The 25,547-nt window shown below is 37.2% G+C and overlaps 1 protein-coding gene across 2 annotated transcripts in view; it reads left to right on the top strand.

Moving 5' to 3' along the window:
* Positions 1-25,547, top strand: part of LOC143431553 (pseudouridylate synthase RPUSD2) — a 278,936-nt gene that overhangs the window by 226,762 nt on the left and 26,627 nt on the right. For both annotated transcript variants that reach the window (XM_076908376.1, XM_076908375.1), the window contains exon 4: positions 1,211-1,433. In XM_076908376.1, coding sequence (XP_076764491.1) covers positions 1,211-1,433 — 223 coding nt within the window. The remainder of the gene's footprint in view (positions 1-1,210; positions 1,434-25,547) is intronic.

The following is a 25,547-nucleotide window of genomic DNA, read 5'->3' as shown; positions in this document are numbered from 1 at the left end:
ATTTAACCCATTCGCTGCCAACCACGAGTGTTCCGTACTCGAAACATATGGTCGAACAAAGTTTATGCTACGCTCGCATATAATTACTTATTTTTGAAGAATCCCACTTTCTGTTTAGTACTTTTTCTGATTAACTTCTTAACCAGAAGGGATTAAGGCATTAAAAGGTTGCTGGAAAACTTAGTTTACCTCTTAATGTTTCTCTTTAATAGCTATTGACGTATCATGAACCCAAAAATACCCAATCTCGAAACATATGGTCGAACAAAGTTTATGCTATGCTCGCATATAATTACTTATTTTTGAAGAATCCCACTTTCTGTTTATCACTTTTTCTGATTAACTTCTTAACCAGAAGGGATTAAGGCATTAAAAGGTTGCTAGAAAACTTAGTTTATCTCTTAAAGTTTCTCTTTAATAACTATTGACGTATCATAAACCCAAAAATCCCAATCACGGGTCCTGTTAGGTCAAATAGCCTCGAATAGGTTACCCTAACTGTTGTGTTTCGTGGTTCTACCCCTACTGGAAGGTTGCGACCACCACCATCTTGGAATCAAGCAGCTCGTTGATTGGCTGACTCCTGAACTACGAATCTGTATATAAGTGTACATTTTTGTAAAATAAAGCAGTGTCAAATTCTACCAAGGCCAACTAAGGCAACCAAACATATCGAGTTGGATTTATTGAAAACTCTTCCTTTCCTTGGCACTCATCAACCAGTGTGAAATTATACCAAGGCTAACTAAGGCAACCAAACATATCGAGTTGGATTTATTGAAAACTCTTCCTTTCCTTGGCACTCATCAACCAGCAATAGCAGTCAAAATCCTACCAGCAAAAAGTCATGCGAGATATTCTATCCTCGCAAGTAAGCGAGGAGAAATTAAGGACGCAACAACGAGTATACTCGTAGATGACAGGGCCTTGCTGCTTGCTAACAGCAATTTAGTTGTTCCATTTTAAACGTGTCTCTTTTTTTAACGTCAATTTTCTTGCACTGCAAGAGGAAAGAATGCAGGGGCAAGCTTATATGTAAACGCAAAAACTTCAAACAGAAATTGCAATACCAATGCAATCAAAATTGTGCGCTGGCGCAGCGAATAGGTTAATTAAGAGTCCGTTGCGCAATTTACATTGCGTTATCATAATTAAAATGGTCCCGTGGCGGAAGTGAATTTAATTAGACGGTGTTCCACTTGTTCAACAGGACTACGGAAAGTCTACCCCTATTACTTCACCTTCACCACGTTCACGAAGGGGAGATGGGTGGGCGAGAAGATCCTCGAGGTGTTCGCCAGAGAGTTCCGCGCACATCCGGCGGAAGAGTACGAGCGGTGCATCCGCGCAGGCACTTTGACGGTGAATTATCAAAAGGTGGACGTGGATTATAGATTGCGGCACAACGACCTGCTGGCGAACGTCGTTCACAGGTAAGAACAGCACCATCGCGTTCTCCTTGGATCGTCAAGTTGATCATTTAACTACTTTGCGACGAACTGTCGAGAAATTTCTTTCGAATTAACGATCATTTGTTCGTAAGTTCGAAGAAACGCGGAGAAGAATTCGAAGTTGCGCAAAGCTTCGTCCTTGGATCGAGAATGATCAATTTCGCAATTCGAACGTCGTGTTTCTCGGTTCTTTTGTTTTTTCTTTTTATTATTGGAAGATCTCTCGCGTTCACGCGCGCACACGCACCACAAATCCGACACTCTGCGTGTTATTTCTGAATGGCGATCGAACACCACACAAATCCTCCTCATCTGATTGGTAAAACAAGCAACGATGGACCTTCGAGGCAAGGATCGTACGATTATTTCGCGATCCGTCGTGTCGAGCCAGAGAAAGCCGTTTAATTCTGCTAATTATCGAGTTCGTCGATATTTTCTGGTTTACCTTTGTCGAGACAGGGAAAATGGAGGCGTCCTCGCGAAAGAGTCGACTGTGGACTCGCGAGCGCATTCGCCCTCGTCAGATTTACTCTTCTGGCTAATATCGAGGAGAAATTGAGCCACGAGATCCGGAAATCCTTCGCAGTACGTTCGAAAGTATCAGATTATATCGTTTCTTTTTCCAACGATGGCTGTTATGAGGACACGTGTTGTAAAGTTTAATCTTCTTAGCTTGGTTTGTAACGATTATACAGCTGTGTGCAAAGGTTTTGGAGTATCCATCGAACAAATAATTAATTTTGAGCGCAGTTACATCAAATTTTGGCACTCCTTGCGACAGTAATTTTTTTTCAGAGAACAGTGAAATAATTTTGTTTAAAACTTACTTCTTACATTTTGTGACATAATTTGAATTTGATTGAAAGTTGATCGTATTTTAATTTCACTTAATATTATAAGTAAGAAGTTTAAAAAGATTTATATAAATCAAATGAAAATATTAACGATTGAAAATTCGTTAAACTGTGCAAGATTAGTTTCACATTAAAAAGACTGAAGACTCAGTGCAAGACTTTTGCACAGAACTGTACACTAAAAGAAGAAATCTTTCTCTTTCTTTTCGTACTGGAAAAACTTGCCAAACCCATTATTTAACGCTGAACGAAGAATGTTCTTGCTTTTCGGTTCTCAGATAACAATGGTGTACTCTCTTATCGTATTTTAATTTCACTTAATATCTAAGTGAGAACTTTAAGAAGATTTATATAAATCAAATAAAAATATAAACGATAAAGTAATGAAAAAATTGAAAATTCGTTAAACAGTGTAAGATCAGTTTCACATTAAAAAGACTGAAGACTCAGTGCAAGATTTTTGCACAGAACTGTACACTAAAAGAAGAAATCTTTCTCTTTCTTCTCGTACTGGAAAAACTTGCCAGATCCATTATTTAACGCTGAACGAAGTACGTTTATCTTACTTTTCGGTTCTCGAATAACAATGGTGTACTCTCTTCACTGAAACATTTACACATTTGTGACAAGCAAAGAAAAAAAGAAGAAAATCCGTGAGGTTTAATTAATTATCAAGAGTCCCTTTGGTCCAGAAAATTAATTGTTAACACTAAATGCACCAAGCGGGGTCAAATCACCCCTTTTTAAAATTTAATTTAAATTCATACATTTATTGTTATTTCTTTTGATCAGTTGACTTTCTGTAAATTCTTCTATCATCCTGTTATACAATTACTCGCTTCCTGTTTTCCTCGTAGCGCATTTTTGATCGATACCATGGGGGTTGTTTGAGCCCATATGAAGTTTAGTATTTTTCAGCAATTATCCAACTGGAACCTTAACCAGTTAACTGTGGAATTTAGTTTAAAAAGATGAGCACAGGCTGCGGAATTAAAAACAAGCAACGACGTGTATACACGTCGAACGCAGGGCAAATGGTACTATTATACATTTGACGAAAAACGAGGAAGAATTACATTTTTATTCGTCAGAAAAGCTAACAATTCGTTTCTGAATACGTTATTCTTAGTAAAAGCTTGAAAGTGGTCGAAAAATAATAAAATACATAGACAAGGAAAATTGAAGATTGCACGAATAAACAAGAAAAATAAGAAAATAATTTACAAAATTTCAAGCTATGTATATAAAGGGAACATACCACCAAATAATATTTTTATTACATTTTATTGAGATTTCGAGTTTTTATAGTGAATGGTAATTTTTTATTTTACACGACGAGTATACACGTCGAACGCACTTAACTGGTTAGTTCTAAATTCAGATACGTTTCTCAAATGACTCTTTCATTTGTCGAGACCTGATTCATGTGTTTGGTTTCGACGTAAGTACTTGGACGACCCAAATGATCTAACGTAAACAGAAAAGGACTCTTATCGAAGATTCACAAGCAACACTCCCTCCAATGAGCTTTCTGCAGCTGAACGAAACAGAAACGCAGTCGTGTATCGAGATTCGCAGAGCAAAGATCAGTTTTAGTCACGTTCTGACAATTTTTGTTGCACTCAATTGGACTTACGTTTCACTGCAAGAAGAGATTTGGAAAGAATTCGACGAATAAATGAAGTGAATTTAGGTGAAGAAGATTCAATACCAGAGGATGATCAAAGTGAGAGTCAAAGTGATTTTCCAGATAACGAAGAAACACAGGATGATAATGTGGTTGCCAATGAAACTGGGTATTTTTTAATCTCCATAGACGACAGAAGTGCCAAAAATTTTTGTAGGATTAAGAAAAATCAAAGTTTATTTCATAAGGAGTCAAATAACCCCCTATGTTAAGATTAAATATAAAAAAATGCCAGTACGTTTAGTGTTAAAATGGTGCCAACGCCTCTGAGATTTATATATCGCATAAAAATAAATCGCACGAAAAAAGTCGCAGAAAAATAAAATCGCATAAAAATGGACCTCACAAAAACAGGTTTTACTGTATGTTGTAGTGAAGACAATTGGGGGATGATAATTGTCAGTGGATTCAATATAATTATTAACATGATTGTAAATCGATTCTAAAAACTTCTACGTGGATTAAAAAATTGTGAAGAAGTCGCGAGTGTAGGTTTTGGTTTTGATGTATAGATTTTCCTGAAGAAAGGAAAACACGAGGCGAACTTCAGGGTACGCTTCATCTATCAAAGTGAGAGTCAAAGTGAATTTCCAGACAAAATTGCCAATGAAACCGGGTATTTTTTTAATCTCTGTAGACGACAGAAATCAAAGTTTATTTCATAAGGGTTTAAATGACCCCCTATGGTAAGATTAAATATAAAAAAAATGACGGTACGTTTAGTGTTAAATATCTGTTGAAGATCGAGAAAAAAGGCTGACAAAATTCCTGGTCAATTTACGTTTTTCATCTCAAGAATTGTGACAATCGTGCAGGGCGATCCTGTAAACTGTAACGAGTTGAAGCTTTCGTGAACGCGGACAGAAAATTGAATGGCGTAACGAGCACTATTTTCCTGTTCCACGAGAATTTTTCTTAAGCTGCTATTTTTGCCTTCACGCGATACACGCGTCTTAACGAATCTGCTTTAATGACATCCCTCGAGTCTCAGTGAATAGTCCAAGTCTTCTATTTATTTAATTATGGGGAGCGACGATGGTAGACATTGAAACTTAGGATTGAGCGAAACTTAATATTGAATGGTGGATATTGAAACTTTGGTCCATCGAGGATCTGAGAATCGAGCGAGAGCAACTTATCTCGATGAGAAATCCGGTATATTTTCAACGTGGCGTCACGAAGGACGATAATAGTAGCCAAGAATTCACTTTATCGCACGAACGATACAAGAATCGTCAACGACGGTTAGTTTTGACTTTTATGATAAAGGCAGACGTATAAACGAACGCTTTGTATGCAAATGACGAAGCGTCAAGTTTAAAGTCTGTTTTCTGGGAACTCAGTCGAGCATAAATGAATCCATATTTTTAAACAACATGTCGATGATAGTGAGAAAAATAACGCTTTGGTATTCGAAGTTTCTACACAAAATTCATCTTTCTATGAACGAGGTGCTTCTACTTACAGGTGGCCCCCATACAACACAGCATCTCATAACACGATAAGAGAACTGCAAAAACTTTTGTGCAGCACTTGCTTTGCTGTTCTAAAGATTGTGCAGTTAATAATTTAACATTAAAAGAATTACAAGAAGGCCTAAACTTAGCTGAAAATCTCGAGTCATTTTTCTTGAATACAGACAAAAATTCAAAAGGGAACTGCAAAACAGTCTAGCTCCATACTGAGAAATTTACAATGACCTGGTAAGAACCAGCAAGCAAAGTACAATTACAGATTTTTTTAAGAGGCGAGAAAATACGAAAACTTTAAATAAAGAAAAAAGTTCTGAAAGTGAGGGCGATATTATTCCATCAAAGAAACGTTCTTGGTTGAGATTATACTAAGCAGTGACGATGAAAAGATTCGTTAAATTAGAGTTGCGTTAGATTAAAATAATATTTTTTGTTTTTTCTGCTTTGTGTTATACGTACATTTATATTTTTAATAAGAATTAAGTTGTTTATGTAAAATTAAAAAAACTACATGTTCTTGAAATGAAACCTCCCTTTTTGTACTAGCTCTGGGTCTCATACAACACGGTATTTTCTAGAACTACCGTGTTATAGGAGGGTTACCTGTACCTGCTATATCTAATTCTTCAAAATAACACTACGATTAAAAAGTAAAAAAAACAGGAACGTTTGCAATTATTTCAGTCAGTGGATCACAAGAAAATATCCCCACGATTGGCGCAAAGATTCAAATCCTACTCTTCAAAGTACCACTACGATTAAAAAATAAAAAAAACAGAAATGTCTGCAATTATTTCGATCAGTGAATCACAAGAAAATATTCTAACGATTGGCGCAGACATTCAAATCTTATTCTTCAAAATAACAGTACGATTAAAAAATAAAAAAAAAACAGAAACATCTGCAATTATTTCGATCAGTGAATCACAAGAAAATATTCTGACGATTGGCGCAGACATTCAAATTTTATTCTTCAAAATAACAGTACGATTAAAAAATAAAAAGGAACAGAAACGATTAAAAAATACAAAAGAACAGAAACGTCTGCAATTATTTCAGTCAATGGATCGCAAGAAAATATTTTAACGATTGGCGCAGAGATTGAAATCTTATTCTTCAAAATAACAGTACGATTAAAAAATAAAAAAAACAAAAAACATCTGCAATTATTTTGGTCAGTGGATCATAAGAAAATATTTTAACAATTGACGTAGTGATTTAAATCTTATTCTTCAAAATAGCAGTACGATTAAAAAATTAAAAAAAACAGAAACATCTGCAATTATTTCGATCAGTGAATCACAAGAAAATATTCTGACGATTGGCGCAGACATTCAAATTTTATTCTTCAACATAACAGTACGATTAAAAAATAAAAAGGAACAGAAACGATTAAAAAATAAAAAAAACCAGAAACGTCTGCAACTATTTCAGTCAATGGATCACAAGAAAATATCCTCACAATTGGCGCAGAGATTGAAATCTTATTCTTCAAAATAACAGTAGGATTAAAAAATAAAAAAAAAACCAGAAACGTCTGCAATTATTTCTAACTATTGGCATAGAGATTCAAAGATTCCCCACAGCTTTATCTGCTGTAATGACCAAAACTCGAGTGGTCTACTCGACCAATATACACCCAGGGAATCCCATTATCCTGGCGAGTGGTGAAATCGCGAGGCAACGGAGTGTCGCCAGGGGAAAAGGAACACAAGAGAGGTGGAGAATTGCCGTGCACGAGTGTTTCCAACTGCGAACAACAAGAAACCGGCCCCGTTATCCTCGTGTCCGCGGAGGAACCGCAGGGTTGAGTGCCGTCGCGATATCCTTGGCACCGATATAAAGGAATCCGTGACTTGGCTGGTCGCTCGACGAGGCGGCTATTATCGGCGTGGTTATCGTGCGACAGGAGGTCCGCGATTTCTTCAGCCTCTTTTGAGACCCCACAATTATCCGAGGGGAGAGGATTATCAGCAAAAAGGAAGTCGAGTGAAGGAGGATCCTTTTTTTTTGGTGCCTTTGCTGTTGGTCGAAGAAATTGCGCGCGTAATTTATTCCTCTAAGATGATTTAGTATTGTCATCGATTATTGCTCGCTTAATTCCTTTTGAGGCCCAACAATTATCCGAAAAGAGAGGATTATCAGAAAAAAGGAACTCGAGTGGTGCAGGACCTTTTTTTTTGGTGCCTTTGCTGGTGGTCAAAGAAATTGCGCGCGTAATTTATTCTTCTAAGATGATTTAGTATTGTCATCGATTATTGCTCGTTTAATTCTCTTTTAAAGCCCAACAATTATCAGAAGGAAAAGGATTATCAGCAAAAAGGAAATCTAGTGGCTGAGAACCTTTTTTTTGGTGCCTTTGGTAATTTATTCTTCTAAGGTTTCTGAGTGTGTATAATGTAGTATTGTCATCGATTATTGCTCGCTTAATTCCTTTTGAGGCCCAACAATTATCAGAAGGAAGAGGATTATCAGCAAAAAGGAAGTCGAGTGAAGGAGGATCCTTTTTTTTTTTGGTGCGTTTGCTGTTGGTCGAAGAAATTGCGCGCGTAATTTATTCTTCTAAGGTTTCTGGGTGTGTCTGACGTAGCATTCGTTTTCATCGCGATGTAAGATGAAGTTGAAAGTTTGTCATCGATTATTGCTCGTTCAATTTTGTATAACTGCAATTTTCTGCAATTTATAGAGTAATCTTCTCTTCTTGCAATTCTCTGAAATTTTAAAATACATAAAAAGATTTTTATTCGCACAAATGTTCTCCAATGTTTTGCAGACTTAAATGTTTTTTATATTATTTGAAAAACAGAAAGCAGATTTGCACGTCAGAGAAACAATTGAAACGATCGTCTATTTCCATCGAGATGAATTCATACTCGATACTCTGAGTTACACAATATTTTTATTACCTTCATCCTCGATGCTTATCTCGACATCGTATCCGTAATGAACGGATATGCGGTGATTAGCTGGCTCGTTCGTCGAGCAGAGAAAAATTTTCGTAAGGCTACTGCCTCGACTGTGAATCAGGAGGCCTTCGTTTCTTATTCCATTCGTCTGGTCTGCAAATAAATCGCGTGACATTGAAATTATTCCATCGATTACCGCGATTCGATTCCTCGGTCACGCATAATATCCAGGCCAGTGGCGCGATCTGAACCACTGTTGCTATTGGCTGCCACTACTGTCCGCCATTTTGATCGTCCAACGAGAAACTGTCTAAAGACTCATACAAATTCAGCTGCAATTATTGTAAACAATGTATCTCGTCATAAATTCATTTCTTTTGCTTTCAATCCACTTCTGATTGCACGTTCTACGTGTATGAATAGATCCTTCACTCTTTCAATCATGGAGAACTGCATTCTTGTTTTCTTGCAGCTGATGCAGAGCTTTTATCTCCATACGATTATAATGATTACCATTAGTATTATTTCTTGGGACATTATTGCTTCAGTTGGGTTGAAAGGATTAAAAGAACCAAATTCTTGTTCCATTACCATGAATATAGTGTGATCCATGCACTAAACTAGAACTTAAGCATGAGTATAGTGTGATCATGCACTAAACTAGAACTTAAACATAAGTATAGTATGATTCATGCACTAAACTAGAACTTAACCATGAATATAGTGTGATCCATGCACTAACTAAACTAGAACCTTTGTCGAGTATTATTCCATATCAATAATTAACAAAAGAAATAAATTCAAGTTCCATAAATATAAATTACAAAATTGCACTCCAGGGACCATCTTCTATAGTAAATTTCTAACACTATTCAAAACACTTTAAGTAGCAAGTAGATGTTGGCAAAAAAATTGAGAATAATTTAGAATGAAAAGAATTAATTTTCACGATCATATTAACTTTATCATCTCATCCAAAGTTTAACTTAATTAACACTTTGACGTAAATGACGTAAATGATATGTAGGCAAATGACGGTTATAGCCGGCGTGCATATTTTAATCGATAAAAAAAGAACAGCGTTACTACGAAGTGTACTAACACTTACGATTGTTAAATTATTGAGTAACACGTCTACAAAAAAAGTGATAGCATGTTCTTTTGAGTAAATGACGATTATAGCCGTCCAAAAGTTATTGGGAAAAACTGTGGCAAAATGTGATCATTTTCACTTCCAAACACACAACTTACACCTAATTTCATCTCGCAGTCATAAACAAAAAAATGTGTTTCTGAGTGCAATAAAAAACGTAAAGTCAAAAATGTGCGTCAAAGTGTTAACTTAATTTTAATCTAAAGTTAAATGGTCGATTTCCACATCGTCGAACTGAATCCATTTTCACTTCCAAGCACACAACTTACACCTAATTTCAGTCATAAACAAAAAAGATGTGTTTCTGAGGGCAATAAGAAACGTAAAGTCAAAAATGTGCGTCAAAGTGTTAACTTAATTTTAATCTAAAGTTAAGCGTTCGATTTCCACATCGTCGAACCAAGTTCTCTTCGAGAAACACGATCTCCAATCCAGTGAACGTAATTGAAATTCGAATTTTCGAGTCGATCGATCGTAAAGTCAAAAATGTGCGTCAAGGTATTAACTTAATTTTAATCTAAAGTTAAGTGGTCGATTGCCACATCGTCGAACTGATTCCATTTTCACTTCTAAACACATAACTTACGCCTAATTTAAAATTTAAAATTAAAAAGAAAGAATGTGTTTCTGGAGGCGATGGAAAATTCAAAAATGTGCGTCAAAGTGTTAACTTAATTTTAATCTAAAGTTAAGTGGTCGATTTCCACATCGTCGAACTGATTCCATTTTCACTTCTAAACACACAACTTACACCTAATTTAAAATTTAAAATTAAAAAAAAAGAATGTGTTTCTGGGGGCGATGGAAAATTAAAAAATGTGCGTCAAAGTGTTAACTTAATTTTAATCTAAAGTTAAGCGTTCGATTTCCACATCGTCGAACCAAGTTCTCTTCGATAAACACGATCTCCAATCCAGCGAGCGTAATTGAAATTCGAATTTTCGGGTCGATCGATCGTAACCAGGTTCTTAAACTCATCGCCAGCGGCGTAGAAATCGCGCGACCGGTTCTCGCGATTGCACAAAAGCGACGGATCAACAGGAAAGCCGTTCTCGCGGGTGAAGGTCGCCGTAGAACAGACGATTCGGGTCAGTTGGAGGCTCGTGGCGGACAATAAAACGCGGATGCTGACGTCACCCACGAAAGATCGTTCCTGCGCGATAAGAATTATTAATCGCCTTGGCGTTCTTCGATTAATTGCTCGTCCTGTGAAACTCGCGCGTGGCACTGTCGACGAACACTGTCTTCGTCCTTCTTCGTAGCAAGACTCTTGTCTCGTCTGTTACGCGAAATTCATTGCTAGTCTCGCGACAGATCCGTTGACGCTTCAATTATCGGCTATTAGAATGTACCGCTGCATTTCTATCGGAATGCCTTCCTATTTAACCTTAATTATTCCCGTCATTTAGATGCGCATACGTGCTCGACTTGTGTAAATTGTACAACGTGTACGTGTGCGATGTTATTGTCACAGAGGGCCACGAGAAACAATTTTAACCAGTTAACATTCCAATGATATATATTGCAATAAAGTTTTAGAACTATATGATTGGTAAAATTTTAGATAAAATATAATTGGAAAAGAGCGTAAGAAGAAAGAGTGGTTGCGTGGTTGAACGACTGCATTTTAACCCTTTGCATTTCAATAATATAAATTACAATAAACTTTCAAAGCTACGTTTAATATAATTGGTAAAATTTTAGATAAAATATAATAGTTGGAAAGCAGCGTAAGAAGAAAGGGTGGTTGCGTCGTTGAACGACTGCATTTTAACCCTTTGCATTTCAATAATATAAATTACAATAAACTTTCAGAGCTACGTTTAATATAATTGGTAAAATTTTAGATAAAATATAATAGTTGGAAAAGAACGTAAGAAGGAAGACTAGTTGCGTGGTTGAACGACTGCATTTTAACCCTTTGCATTTCAATAATATTAATTACAATAAAGTTTCAAAGCTACGTTTAATATAATTGATAAAATTTTAGATAAAATACTTGGAAAGAAGCATACGAAGAAAGTGTAGTTGCATCCTTTAACGACTACATTACTTTGCATTCCAATAATATAAATTATAATAAAGCTTCAGAGCTACATTTAGTAGAATTGATAAAATTTTAACCAGTTAACTGTGGAATTTAGTTTGAAAAGATCAGCACAAGGCGCGGAATTAAAAACAAGCCACGACGTGTATACGCGTCGAACGCAGGACAAATGGTATTATTATACATCTTGCGAGAAACGAGGAAGGATTACCTGTTTTATTCGTCAAAAAAGCTAACAATTCGTTTCTGAATACGTTATTCTTACTAAAAGCTTAAAAATTGTCAAAAAATAAGAAAATACATAAATAAGAAAAATTGAAGATAGCAAGAATAAACAAGAATAAAGAAGAAAATAGTTGCAAAATTTCAAGCTATGTATATAAAGGGAACATAGCACCAAATAATATTCTTGTTACATTTCATTCAGATATCGAGTTTTTATAGTGAATGGTAATTTTTTATACGATTTTACGTTATTCTTAATACAATCTTGAAAATTGTCAAGAAATAATAAAATACATAAACAAGGAAAATTGAAGATAGCAAGAATAAACAAGAATAAACAAGAAAATAGGTGCAAAATTTCAAGCTATGTATATAAAGGGAACATAGCACCAAATAATATTCTTGTTACATTTCATTCAGATATCGAGTTTTTATAGTGAATGGTAATTTTTTATACGATTTTACGTTATTCTTAATACAATCTTGAAAATTGTCAAGAAATAATAAAATACATAAACAAGAAAAATTGAAAATAGCAAGAAGAAACAAGAAAAATAAGAAAATAGGTTACAAAATTTCAAGCTATGTATATAAGGGGAACATAGCAGCAAATAATGTTCTTATTACATTTTATTGAGATTTCGAGTTTTCATAGTGAATGGTAATTTTTTATTTTACACGACGAGTATACACGTCGAACGCACTAACAAACGAGTCGCTATTTTCCAGTCTACGATTCAGCGTAACTGCATTCAGAAAGTTTCGAGCGAAGTTCGTCAAAAGGTGGCGCAAAAATGTAGCCAATAAACGTTCGAAGATCGCGCGAGGTGCCGTTTTCGCATCAGGGGCCAGGAAAAAACGCCGCGTCCACGAAAACAAATGGAACGGCGTGCAAGAATACAAATGAATTGAGAAAAGAATTCGAGAGGCAATAATAAAAGGCCAGATGGCTGCTCGCAGTAAATGTCAAGGCTCTCTCGCAGTTTAATAAGTCGCATCGCGGAACCAGCGGCTGGGAAACGCGAGACCGCGCATTTGATCCTTCTCAAGAACCGATCGATCCTCATCTCGAACGAGAGGCTAAACTGGCGTTCGACGAAAGGAGCGAGCACGACGAACAAATTCTGGGCGAAGCACGTTGCAAGACTCTTCTCAGTGTTCGAACGAAGGACATTCTAATCGCGAACAAGAGAGAATGAGAGGAGGTGGGGACGTTTCTTTCCCACCCTCGAGGAAACACGATCCCTCCAACGGTTCGATTATCGACGTCTGCGATGGGGTTCCGATATAATAGCCTTCTTTCGCCATCGATCGTGTCTCGCAGAGACGTCTTCGACTCGTAACATCTGTACCTTCGCGATAAAGCCTTTTGTTACGCGGTTCGATGCAACGTCACGGTACAGACGTTCCACTGGAAGTTCTTGATCAATTGTCCCTTGTTTCACCTGGTATTTTACGAAGGCAGTAATGTTTTACAACGTGGACGATTTAACACGTTCATGTAAATGCTCTCTGTAGATGACTGTTTGAGATTGTAGACTGTAATGACGGTTATAGATGTTTGACGACATCCAGAAAAATTAGAAGTTGAAGTTAGTTCAGAAAATTAGAATTAGAAGTTAGTTAGAAAAAATAGTAATTTTATTCTGTAAGTTTGAGACGTTCTTTGAAGTCGAATTAAAACTGTTTGACGATATCTAGAAAAATTAGAAGTTGAAGTTAGTTCAGAAAATTAGAATTAGAGAGAAGTTAGTTAGAAAAATAATAATTTTATTCTGTAAGTTTGAGACGTTCTTTGAAGTCGAATTAAAACTATTTGACGATATCTAGGAAAATTAGAAGTTGAAGTTAGTTCAGAAAATTAAAATTAGAAGTTAGTTAGAAAAAATAGTAATTTTATTCTGTAAGTTTGAGACGTTCTTTGAACTCGAATTAAAACTATTTGACGATATCTAGGAAAATTAGAAGTTGAAGTTAGTTCAGAAAATTAGAATTAGAGAGAAGTTAGTTAGAAAATATAGTAATTTTATTCTGTAAGTTTGAGACGTTCTTTGAAGTCGAATTAAAACTGTTTGGAATTGTAGATGGAAATGACGGTTATAGACGTTTGACGATATCTAGAAAAATTAGAAGTTGAACTTAGTTCAGAAAATTAGAATTAGAGAGAAGTTAGTTAGAAAACATAGTAATTTTATTCTGTAAATTCGAAACGTTCTTTGAAGTCGAATTAGAACATTTGCTTTCGTCGTTCATCGTCGCATAAAATACTTTTGCGCGGAGTTAAGCAGTTGTTTTTCAGCGAGAGTATCTCGTAACTCTTCGAGATACTTCAAGGATCTTTCGACTCTCGCTTGTCGCATCGATCGATAGAAAATTTCTATTTTAATGGACAGCTGACAGAACGCTTAATTTCGAACGGATTTAAAGGTAGATTCTTCGTGAAAAGTAACCGTGCTCGTTACGTAATTTGCTCGATAGCGCTATGATCACGTTCCACGTCTCAGAGTCAACTGTTGGAAATTATGGAAATGGCATTCGAGCGAAATCGTCGACGACGCTCGTATCCGAGAGAATCAGCGAGAGGATCCATCGTTCGCGTAACGAATCGCCAAACATTCGTCTACTTTGACAAACTTTTCGAGGACGTTTATTTCCATCGATCACAGACGAATCTATTTCGCTCTGCCATCATCGAGGTACATTGTATTTTAACGAATATCCTCCTCTGCGAGTGAATTCCGTCGACCATGAAATATAAATGAAAAAGTTCTGAAATATCGTCAGGTTGCAGTGCTAATTTAAAAATATAATCGTACAGAATTCTGGCTTCTCTCGTTCGTTAAATAATTCACTTCTCGATTAACACACAGTGGATCGCGAAAGTTCAATGGAAGCTTCAACTAAGAATTGAATAAAAAACGCCAGAAACGATGCTTAAAAGCAGAAAACGAACACAGAAGACAGTCGACTAATTGTTCAAGAAATAATCGCAGTTTTTTCTACTAATTGCATTTTTTTCACTTCGATACAGCGCACGATTCTCGCGTGGAATTATTTCTTTCTTCGCGAGTAACGTGGCAGTTCTTGCAGCGCCCTCTGCAAGGATTTCCGTTGGCAGGTATCGAGGAATCGAGGAAGTTTCGAGGATCAACCGAGTTGGGCGAAGCTTTCGTTAACTCCGTTCGTTTGCCAGCGGGTTTCGTTTGTCAGAAACGAGCCTGAACAGGACGAGCTACAGGTGCAGGCCCGAGCGGAACGTCGACTGCACTTTAATCACGTTTCGAGTGTTCCTTGAGCAGTTTATTAGAGCCCCGTTTTCAGACGCTTATTATTCCGCGCGGTGTTTAACGAGCGGCCGTTTCACGCCTGTTTCGCGAGTCCCGTTCGCGTTCGTAACGAACTGTTTTTTTTTTTCTCTTTTTTTAATCGCGAATTACTCCATTGAAACGCGTTCAACATTTCGCAGCGTCGCGATTGCGTTCGTACATTTTTAACGGTCCTCTTTTTAATATCAAGCTTCGTCGTTGATGGACGTGTAACTGTTTGTTGCGAAGAAAAATTTATCGTTGAGATATCGCGTTGGTTCTGTTTTAAATTAAGAGTTGCAGGATTTACTCTCTGATAACGTTGAAAACGCGATGTGGACTCTTTAAAACAGATTCTACCATTAAAGTAGAAATTCTAACTTCTCTTAATGCACACCAATCTTCAACTATTCGCCCTTTTCTTTCTGCTCCTTGGCCAAAAGGTTTTCCCTGCTGTTTTCTCGCGACGATTGTCAAAACTAAAACAGAACAGCCTCGACGAGAAACTTAAAATCTAAATTTTCACTTAAAAATTATTCAAATCTTAGTTAAACACCACGCATGTTACAATTCTTCGATACAGTAATTAAACAATCTGTATTATTCGCCCTCTTCTTTCTGCTCCTTGGCCAAAAGGTTTTCTCTGCTCTTTTCTCGCAACTATTACCAAAACTAAATCAGAAGAGCGTCGATGAGAAACTTAAATTCTAAATTTTCACTTAGAGACGATTCAAATCTTAGTTTAACACCACGCAAGTTACAACTCTTCGATACTGTAATTAAACAATCTGTATTATTCGCCCTTTTCTTTATGCTTCTGGGCCAAAAGGTTTTCTCTGCTGTTTTTTCGCGACGATTGTCAAAATTAAAACAGAGCAGCTTCGACGAGAAACTTAAATTCTAAATTTTCACTTAGAAACGATTCAAATCTTAGTTAAACACCACGCAAGTTACAACTCTTCAATACAGTAATTAAACAATCTGTATTATTCACAATTGTCAAAACTAAATCAGAACAGCCTCGACGAGAAACTTAAATTCAAAATTTTCACTTAGAAATGATTGAAATCTTAGTTAAACACCACGCAAGTTACAACTCTTCGATACAGTAATTAAACGACCTGTATCATTCGCTTTTTTAGTTCACAAAGGCAATGTACGTCGACAAAATTTGCTCGTAAAACCCTCTGAGCACCCCGTATAGAACGAGCGATGGAGATACGCGAATTGATAAAAAATACAGCGATGGAATAATTAGAAATCCGCGTTATCGTTGGTGCGCTGTCAATGGAAGCCAGATGGTACGACGCGTTCGTCGATAATAAAATTAAATATCAGCGTTTTAATCTTCCGCTGGAGGTTCGCGGCCCGGAAATATTGATCGATCCCGAATGTAATATTTGCGGGTCCATTCAAGCTGAAATTCCCAGTTTATAACCGCGCGACGCTTTTCCAATACAAATCGCGCGGCGATTTCGTTCGAACGGCTCTAATAATTTATATACACGCGTGCACGCTGGATTTACGCGGACGTGCACGTACGCGACCTCGAACATGGTCGCGGGACGTTGGTTCGTGCAGAAGAAATAACGAGAGAAATGAAATCGTTGCGGAAAACGACGATCGAACATTTGTAAATCTGATATCTGCTCTCTCAATTATTGAATTCGAATTTCAAGTGTTGTATTTTAATAAAAAATTTGAAATTATGTAATAATACCAGTGAAAATGGTGATTAAAGATTTGTAAGTCTGTTCGATTCTTTCGATGTTGAATACTTTGGATTTCGAGGCTCTCTGTGTCTCTCTTTAACACGTTGACGCAAAATGACGTCTATAGCCGTCCGATTCCTGGCGATATTTTGGCAAATGACGGCTATAGTCGTCGTGAATATTTTAATTACGACGATCGAACATTTGTAAATCTGATATCTGCTCTCTCAATTATTGAATTCGAATTTCAAGTGTTATACTTTAATAAAAAATTTGAAATTATGAAATAATGTCAGTGAAAATGGTGATTAAAGATTTGTAAGTCTGTTGGACTCTTTCGATGTTGAATACTTTGGATTTCGAGGCTCTCTGTGTCTCTCTTTAACACTTTGACGCACATGACGTCTATAGCCGTCTGATCCTTGGCGTTGTGTAGACAAATGACGGCTATAGCCGTCGTGCATATTTTAATTAATAGAAAAAGAACAGCGTTAGTACGAAGTGTGCTAACACATACACTTGTTAATTATTGAGTAACACATCTGGAAAAAAAGTGATAGCATGCCAGACAGCATATTAGTTGTTTTTTTTTTTTGCTTTGGAACAGTTGAGTATCTAAAGACAAATGACTGCTATAACAGTCGATCAAAAGTTTAGTCGATTTCAGTTGACGCAGTCGAAAAGTGTGTGTCTGTGAAGACAAACCATTTATTCTGTATTTTTTCATGGATTAAGCAAATACAATGAATTAGTAAAGCAAATGAAGAAGTAAGAAGTAAAGAAAAATGACATGCTGAGCAAATGACGATTATAGCCGTCATAAGTTTTTTTGGGAATAGAAAAATGACATGCTGAGCAAATGACGATTATAGCCGTCGTAAGTTCTTTGGGAAAAACTGTGATAAAATGTGATAATTTTCACTTAGAAACATACAACTTACACCCGATTTCATCTGGCAGTCATAAACAATCGAACAAGAAAGTGTTTCTGAGAACAATCGTAAAGTGAAAAATGTGCGTCAACGTGTTAATTATTATAATAATAAAATTTTTAATTCGTATTGAAGTCGTAGAATTTTTTCTGCGATCTGATCCTTAAATTTCGCATTCTGTATCGTCAAAGTATCGAACGATGAGTAAGTCCATTGCTTGGTAATTACCGCGCGTTGCTTCGTTCAAGCATTTCGCTGCAACATTCTCGTTTCGTTATTAAGTACAGTTTACGACTCGCTCGGTTAAAATTCTTCGGTAATTCTACGATTTAACGCTGCCCACGGGCTGAATCCCTACATACTGCTGAAAATTCGCACAACTTCCAGGTTGGCTAACTCGTATTAACCATCGTAATTCTGGGATGTCGTAACTAAAGGCCATTCTCACTTGTTCAACGTGGATGCATCTGGTTATTCGTTCCATGTGTAATTTCTAAATTATTTAATTCTATATTATATTAACCCTTTCAGTCGTGGCGTCCACGTATAAGTACATACTAAATAAATGTAGTTTCTTCATATATATATAATATTTTTGATATATAATATATCATTATTATCAAAAGCATAGATTCTAAAAATTCGAGCAATAGACAGCGAATCAGAAAGTGACAGTAACGCCTCAAAAATGAACATCCTGCGATGAATTAGGTGAAACACCATCGAGAATAAAACTGACAAAATAATATAATTTCCAAATTATTTAATTTTAAATTATTTAATTTCTAAATTATTTAATTCTCTATAACATCAACCCTTTCAGTAATGGCGTCCACGTATAAGTACATACTAAATAAATATAGTTTCTTCATATATATAATGTTCTTGATATGTAATATATCATTATTACCAAAAGCATAGATTCTAAAAATGACAGCAAGTCAGAAAGCGACAGTAATGCCTCACAAATGAACATCCTGCGATGAATTTAGCGAAACACCATCGAGAATAAAACTGACAAAATAATATAATTTCCAAATTATTTAATTTCTAAATAATTTAATTCTCTGTAACATTAACCCTTTCAGTAATGGCGTTCTCCTATAAGTAAATACTAAATAAATGTAGTTTCTAAATGTTATCTTCATATTGTCAAAAGCATAGATCCTAAAAATTCGAGTAATTGACAGTGAATCAAAAAGTGACAGTAACGCCTCACAAATGAACATCCTGCGATGAATTTAGCGAAACACCATCGAGAATAAAACTGACAAACTAATATAATTTCCAAATTATTTGATTTTAAATTATCTAATTTCTAAATTATTTAATTCTCTATAACATCAACCCTTTCAGTAATGGCATCCTCCTGTAAGTAAATACTAAATAAATGTAGTTTCTAAATATTATCATCATATTGTCAAAAGCATAGATCCTAAAAATTCGAGAATAAAACTGACAAAATATTTTTCTAAGTTTACATATTCATAAGTTGATCCATACGTAATTCAAAGAACTGTTTGTCAAAGTCACGATTTCTTTTCAGGAATAAATAACTCATGACTGACAGGGTTAATTAATTCTATCGAAGACTTTCTAGCTTGCGACATTATTTCCATGGTCTGCAACATGTTGTTCCATGACCCCAATTAATGCCACGAAACGAACGACCATCAATAATAGAATCGTTGAAATAGAACGGTTCGAATTCCCCGATCGGTCCATCGACTTCCACCACTCGCAGTCGTTCGCCAAGCGCGATTAAATTTCCGGGATTGTTGTACATCCTCTTCTCGCAAAATTCGCAGCCATGTAACCCTTAAAACGTCGCTGGTCCCTGCTCAACCCTCTCGCGATTAATATTCCCAATTACGACGCTCCCTGCGACTCTCCCGTTACTCGATTATTCCAGTTAGCCGAGCGACGTTTCGAAACTTCCCCAGAAACTTGTTCCACCCCTTGGCCGCTATCTCGAGCCGTGGAATTCCCGCGGAAGTCGAAGATTACAACAAACAGCTTGCTTAACGAGGCTGGCAAGCGTTGGTTGATCATCGAGGATAGACGCCGCGTGCCAGCATCGCCAATTGATTGAACAGAGGGTGGGTTTCAAACGTGGTTGCTGGTCAAGAGCGAAAGCTGACTCTCAACGACGGGTTGATTTATTAGTTTAACATTTTTACGTAAATGACGTCTATAGCCGTCAAACACAAATGACGGTTATAGCCGTCGTGCATATTTTAATTAATAAAAAAAGAACAGCGTTAGTACGAAGTGTACTGACGCGTACACTTGTTAAATTATTGAATAAGACATCTAGAAAAAAAGTGATAGCTTGCCAGACAGCGTATTAGTTGTTCTTTTTTCGTTTTGGAACTTTTGAGTATCTAGAGACAAATGACTGCTATAACAGTCGTAGCAAAAGTTTAGTTTATTTCAGTTGACGCAGTCGAAAGATGATTCTGCGAAGACGAACCATTTATTCTGTATTTTTTCATGAGTTAAGTAAATACAATGAATTAGTAAAGCAAATGGCGTATAGTCGTCACGACGGTTATAGCCGTCATTTGCTTCAGGAATAGAAAAATGACATGCTGAGCAAATGACGATCATAGTCGTCGAAAATTTTTTGAGAAAAACTGAGATAAAATATACTGTAATGTGATAATTTTAACTTTTAACTGCGATAAATTTTAATAAACTGTGATGATTTTCGCTTTCAAACATACAACTTACACTCGATTTCATCTGGCAATCATAAACAATCGAAAACAAAAATGTGTTTCTGAGAGCAATCGCATGGCCAGAAATGTGCGTCAAAGTGTTAAGCGGAAATCACTTGCGTTTTTCTAGCCAGCTGCTAAATATCTGTCACAAAGCATCTTCGTGGATGGTCTTAAACAGATGTGACATGGTCTCACCCTTTGCGCACCCTTTGCTAAACCACGAATTCTTCCACTTTCTTGAATTCTGATGAAGAAAGGATGTGACTCAGTTTCTAAAGAGTATCTTACCCAAAATTCACCAGAAACTGTTTCGCATTCCACGCTAAAAGAGACAAGATCTTCTGATCCTCTCGTCGACTGGAGTCCAACTGGTCATCAATCTTGCGACCAACGCTTATTGCGTTCCTCTTTCACGATGGCGACGTTCTCGTGTCACTGACTCGATCTCGCGTGGTTTCTTCCGCGTTTGCATTCGCTGTGCACGCAGAAAGAAAGATAGACAGCCGAATAGGTGAGTAATGAATGATGAGAAGGAGAAAGATTGCTCTTAAGTATTCCTGCTCGAATAGAGAAAGATCGATCCGCATAAAAGACATTCTCGTTCACAAAGGGGCCCAATGCAGAAAGACGCGAACTTCTGTTCTTTCTTCTCATTGTTTCACTCTTCTTTTCCTCTCCACCCCTTCGTTTTTCTTCTTCTGTACGCTAAAATGTATCCTAGGGCTGGTCTCGCGGTTGTCCCGCACCTGTTCCGATTAAGTCGCTTTTGTATCGCCTTCGATCTTCCACGGTTTTTCCATCGTCGCTGGGGTACTTGGTTTTATTGTTCAGCACCCTCTTTTCTCTGTTCTCCATACGCTGCGAAAATGGAGGCACCAGGACGAACTGGCAATGGCGTATCGACTGGGAGTTCCGATAAAACGAAGTGGCCAAGGAGGAAGAATGAAATCGCGAATCTCCACGGGAATTTCACCGTGTCTTGTCTCGAGATTTCGTGTTCTCTTCGTCGAGGGTCGTCTCTCTCGTGGCGTACTTCGAAATGCACGCTGCATTCATCTGAATGTATGAGAAATAGCCTCGTGTTTAGTTTAGTTAAGTAAATTAAGTTTATTTAACATACAAGTGGATTTGGTTTATCTTCCAAGCTTGTAGATAATTGTTTAAATGTATTTCGCAAGGTAGAATGTAGCACAGATCGATTTATTGGCGGGTCTGATTGATATTCTCGAAGCAATTGGAATTATACGTGCCTTAATTTCTCGATCGTATTAAAATCTCTCAGACGCAACTTTCACGATCGAATCGATGAAAAATTTGCAAGCACTGATTTCCTCGACGAAGTTATCGCGTGCTCGTAACGGAATCCCTCTGTAATCCTTAACTCAAACAACTTTCCTCCTACATCCATTGAAACGAAAAAAAGTGCCATAATTCTAGAGAAGACACCAAAATAAAACTCGAGAAGCTTGGACATAAACCCAATACTCAATATATTCCACTCTCTGCAAAAAAGGAGACGTTGAACAGCGTAAAAAAAAAAATATATATAAAATCAGTCGACCAAAATGAAATGTAAAATAAAACTCGACCAAACCGTTCTCCAAAAGTAGCGAAGCAGCTTACGAGATGGACAATTTTCCATGGAAATTCCGTGAGAATATCGAATCGTTCTGTTGCTTCGCCAACGGAGCGATCTTCTGGCGAGGTCAGCCGATTAATGGCGGCGTGGGGGCGAGCATAAATTCACGGGGGTTCTGGCGTGGAGCAACAACTACGGAGCCGCCTCCTCCGCAACTTCCTGCGGCGGCTGCCAAATTCAGCAACAAGTTCGCTTCCCTAACGGGCGGGTGTACGCGAGAGACGTCGTGGCCACGAGCAACTTCTCCTCCACCTCCTCTTCCTCCTCGCGATAGCAGGAAGAACCGATGGACGGTTGTATTTCTTGGCAACTGGCTCCTGGCAAACATTGTCACCGATCCTACGTCAATTTCAGCAACAAGTACAGCTTCCTGTTCGACTCGCTGCACACTCGCCCGCCTCTCGTCTCACCCTCGCGGCTAGTTTGCCATCTTCGACCTCTCCACTGTCGTGTCTTAAGCTGCCACGCTTGTAAAAAGATCTTCTGGGCTATTTTGCTCCATCGTTGCTACAATTTTAAAATTGATATGTTATTTTAACGTGCGTGTAATATTTAATTGTGAAATTGAGAGATAATTGAAACGATAGACCCAGATGTTATTTGCACACTTAATATTTTGTCTTTCCTCTTCGTCGAAGTTGCCACGCTTGTAAAAAGATGTTCTGGGCTATTTTGCTCCATCGTTGCTACAATTTTAAAATGTAAATGTTATTTTAACGTGTGTGCACAGTTTTCAAAAGGATTGGGATGCTTGCAGAGAACTTTTAATTGTGAAATTGAGAGATAATTGAAACGATAGACCCAGATGTTATTTGCACACTTAATATTTTGTCTTTCCTCTTCGTCGAAGTTGCCACGCTTGTAAAAAGATGTTCTGGGCTCTTTTGCTCCATCTTTGCTACAATTTTAAAATGTAAATATTACTTTAACGTGTGTGGACAGTTTTCTTTTGATGTAAGAAAGAATTGGGATACTTGCAGAGAATTTTTAATTGTGAAATTGGGAGATAAATGAAACGATAGACAGAGATATTATTTGCACACTTAATATTTTGTCTTTCCTCTTCGTCGAAGTTGCCACGCTTGTAAAAAGATGTTCTGGGCTATTTTGCTCCATCGTTGCTACAATTTTAAAATGTAAATGTTACTTTAACGTGCGTGTACAGTTTTGAAAAGGATTGGGATGCTTGCAGAGAACTTTTAATTGTGAAATTGAGAGATAATTGAAACGATAGACCCAGATGTTATTTGCACACTTAATATTTTGTCTTTCCTCTTCGTCGAAGTTGCCACGCTTGTAAAAAGATGTTCTGGGCTCTTTTGCTCCATCTTTGCTACAATTTTAAAATGTAAATATTACTTTAACGTGTGTGGACAGTTTTCTTTTGATGTGAGAAAGAATTGGGATACTTGCAGAGAACTTTTAATTGTGAAATTGAGAGATAAATGAAACAATAGACAGAGATATTATTTACACACTCAATATTTTGTCTTTCCTCTTCGTCGAAGTTGCCACGCTTGTAAAAAGATGTTCTGGGCTCTTTTGCTCCATTTTTTCTACAATTTTAAAATGTAAATATTACTTTAACGTATGTGGACAGTTTTCTTTTGATGCGAGAAAGAATTGGGATGCTTGCAGAGAACTTTTAATTGTGAAATCGAGAGATAATTGAAACGATAGACCCAGATGTTATTTGCACACTTAATATTTTGTCTTTTCTCTTGGTCGAGCGTGAAATTTATTTCGCGTTAATTAAACAGCGTGATACGAGAACAGAGATCTTTATGAGGGTGTAACAGCGTGCTCTAAACGCGATTCTGATTCCAATAACAGGAACGTAAAAGTCGAGGGTCAAAGGCATCGAGAGGCGAATCTCGACGCAAGTTTCCTGGCGAATCTGTCAGTTACAAGCTACTAATAATTTCATTCCCGATTTCCTCCCTTTTACGCTCGATCAAAGCGATCGTACCTGCTGCGAGGCGAACGTCCTTTGTCCCTTCGCGAGTCATCCAGGCGTGCGTTTAATTGCCTCGATCGAGGATTCTTTATCCGCCACGATTGCGAAGAGGACCCGTCGTTTGTCCAATTACTCGTTACGCCATTTGCTTCTCGTCGAGGCTCTCTAAGACGCTCCTCTGCGACTACTTCGAGAACGACAAAGTCCCAATAAGAATGAATCTCGCGTCCCTTGTTAATTGATTGTTTACATCCCAATGTTCTGCAGCAAGTATCGAATTAAATTGTGAGCACAGACGCTTCGCGAGGAGAAAAGCTTATGGTGCAAGAAAATCGTATTTTGTACGAGTTAATTGCGAGAATATTGCGCGAAAAAATAGTTAATCAAAATAGTTTAAATAGCAGTAATAGATTAAAATAGTTAGTTAATTGCGAGAATATTGCGCGAAAGAATAATTAAACTAAAAATGCAAAAACCCGACTGCAATCTTAAATCTTCTTGCGAGCAAACGGATTTTAGTAATAAAACTAATTTTTATTAGGACAATAACAACTCCTTGGGATTATTTCTGGTTTCGATGATGAATCGAAGGTGATATAAGCGATAGAAATAACAAAAAAGGAACAATTGAGAAGGTGCAGAGATCTTTAGAAAATTAAGGACAGTTATTAAGGTAGACGAAACCATAGATGATTGCAGATCTTCAAATATGTACGTAATTTTTACCATTTTCGGCTCAGTTTCAAAGAAACTAGAAAGTTAGTTTTAAAATAGAAAATAGTTTGAAAGAAGATAAAGTTTCAAGACACTTTAGCCTCATTTTTCACTGAGAAAAGGATCAAGTTCGTACGCGAAGACATCGCGATAAATTCTTGAAACATTCGAAAGAGACGCTGCAGAGGGCAGGCCAAGGCTGTCGTCCGTTGATCCCCGCTAAACGCGTTTCTAATTCATTGCTAAAGGCTACTCTCGCGCGAAATTGCGCGACGTGTCCGACGGAAGCGGATCGTTCGCCCACGGAACCGTTTCCGGCTAATTGGATCACCGTACCCAATTTCCCGTGTCACTGGGGACACGCGGGAAGATGCTCGTCGTAGGATCAGCCTCCCAACAGGAGCCGAATTAATGTACAGTCAACCCTCCTATAACGTGGTAAGTGTGTACCGCGTTATAAGAAACTTCGATTTTAGTACAAATCACATGATTCGTACCGCGTTATACGGAGACCAATAAATACAAAAGACAAGATAAATTATCAATTATTTTTATTGAATCGAAGAGTTCATATAAGAAAAATGATTAAAAAAATGAAACAAAAACTAAACTAAAAAACTGTTTCCAACAAAAACAAGACAAACTTTTGTAAAATTATGCAATCTTTCAACACTCGTCCTCGCTGTCGGATATGAGTCGCCTAACTCGTCTTCTTCGAATGGGTAAAATGTTTTCCTCGCTTAGTTCATTTTCACGATGGTTTTCAATTG

This window comes from Xylocopa sonorina, chromosome 18 (genome assembly GCF_050948175.1).
Source record: "Xylocopa sonorina isolate GNS202 chromosome 18, iyXylSono1_principal, whole genome shotgun sequence".
NCBI lineage: Eukaryota > Metazoa > Arthropoda > Insecta > Hymenoptera > Apidae > Xylocopa > Xylocopa sonorina.
This window is presented reverse-complemented; position numbering and strand designations above follow the sequence as displayed.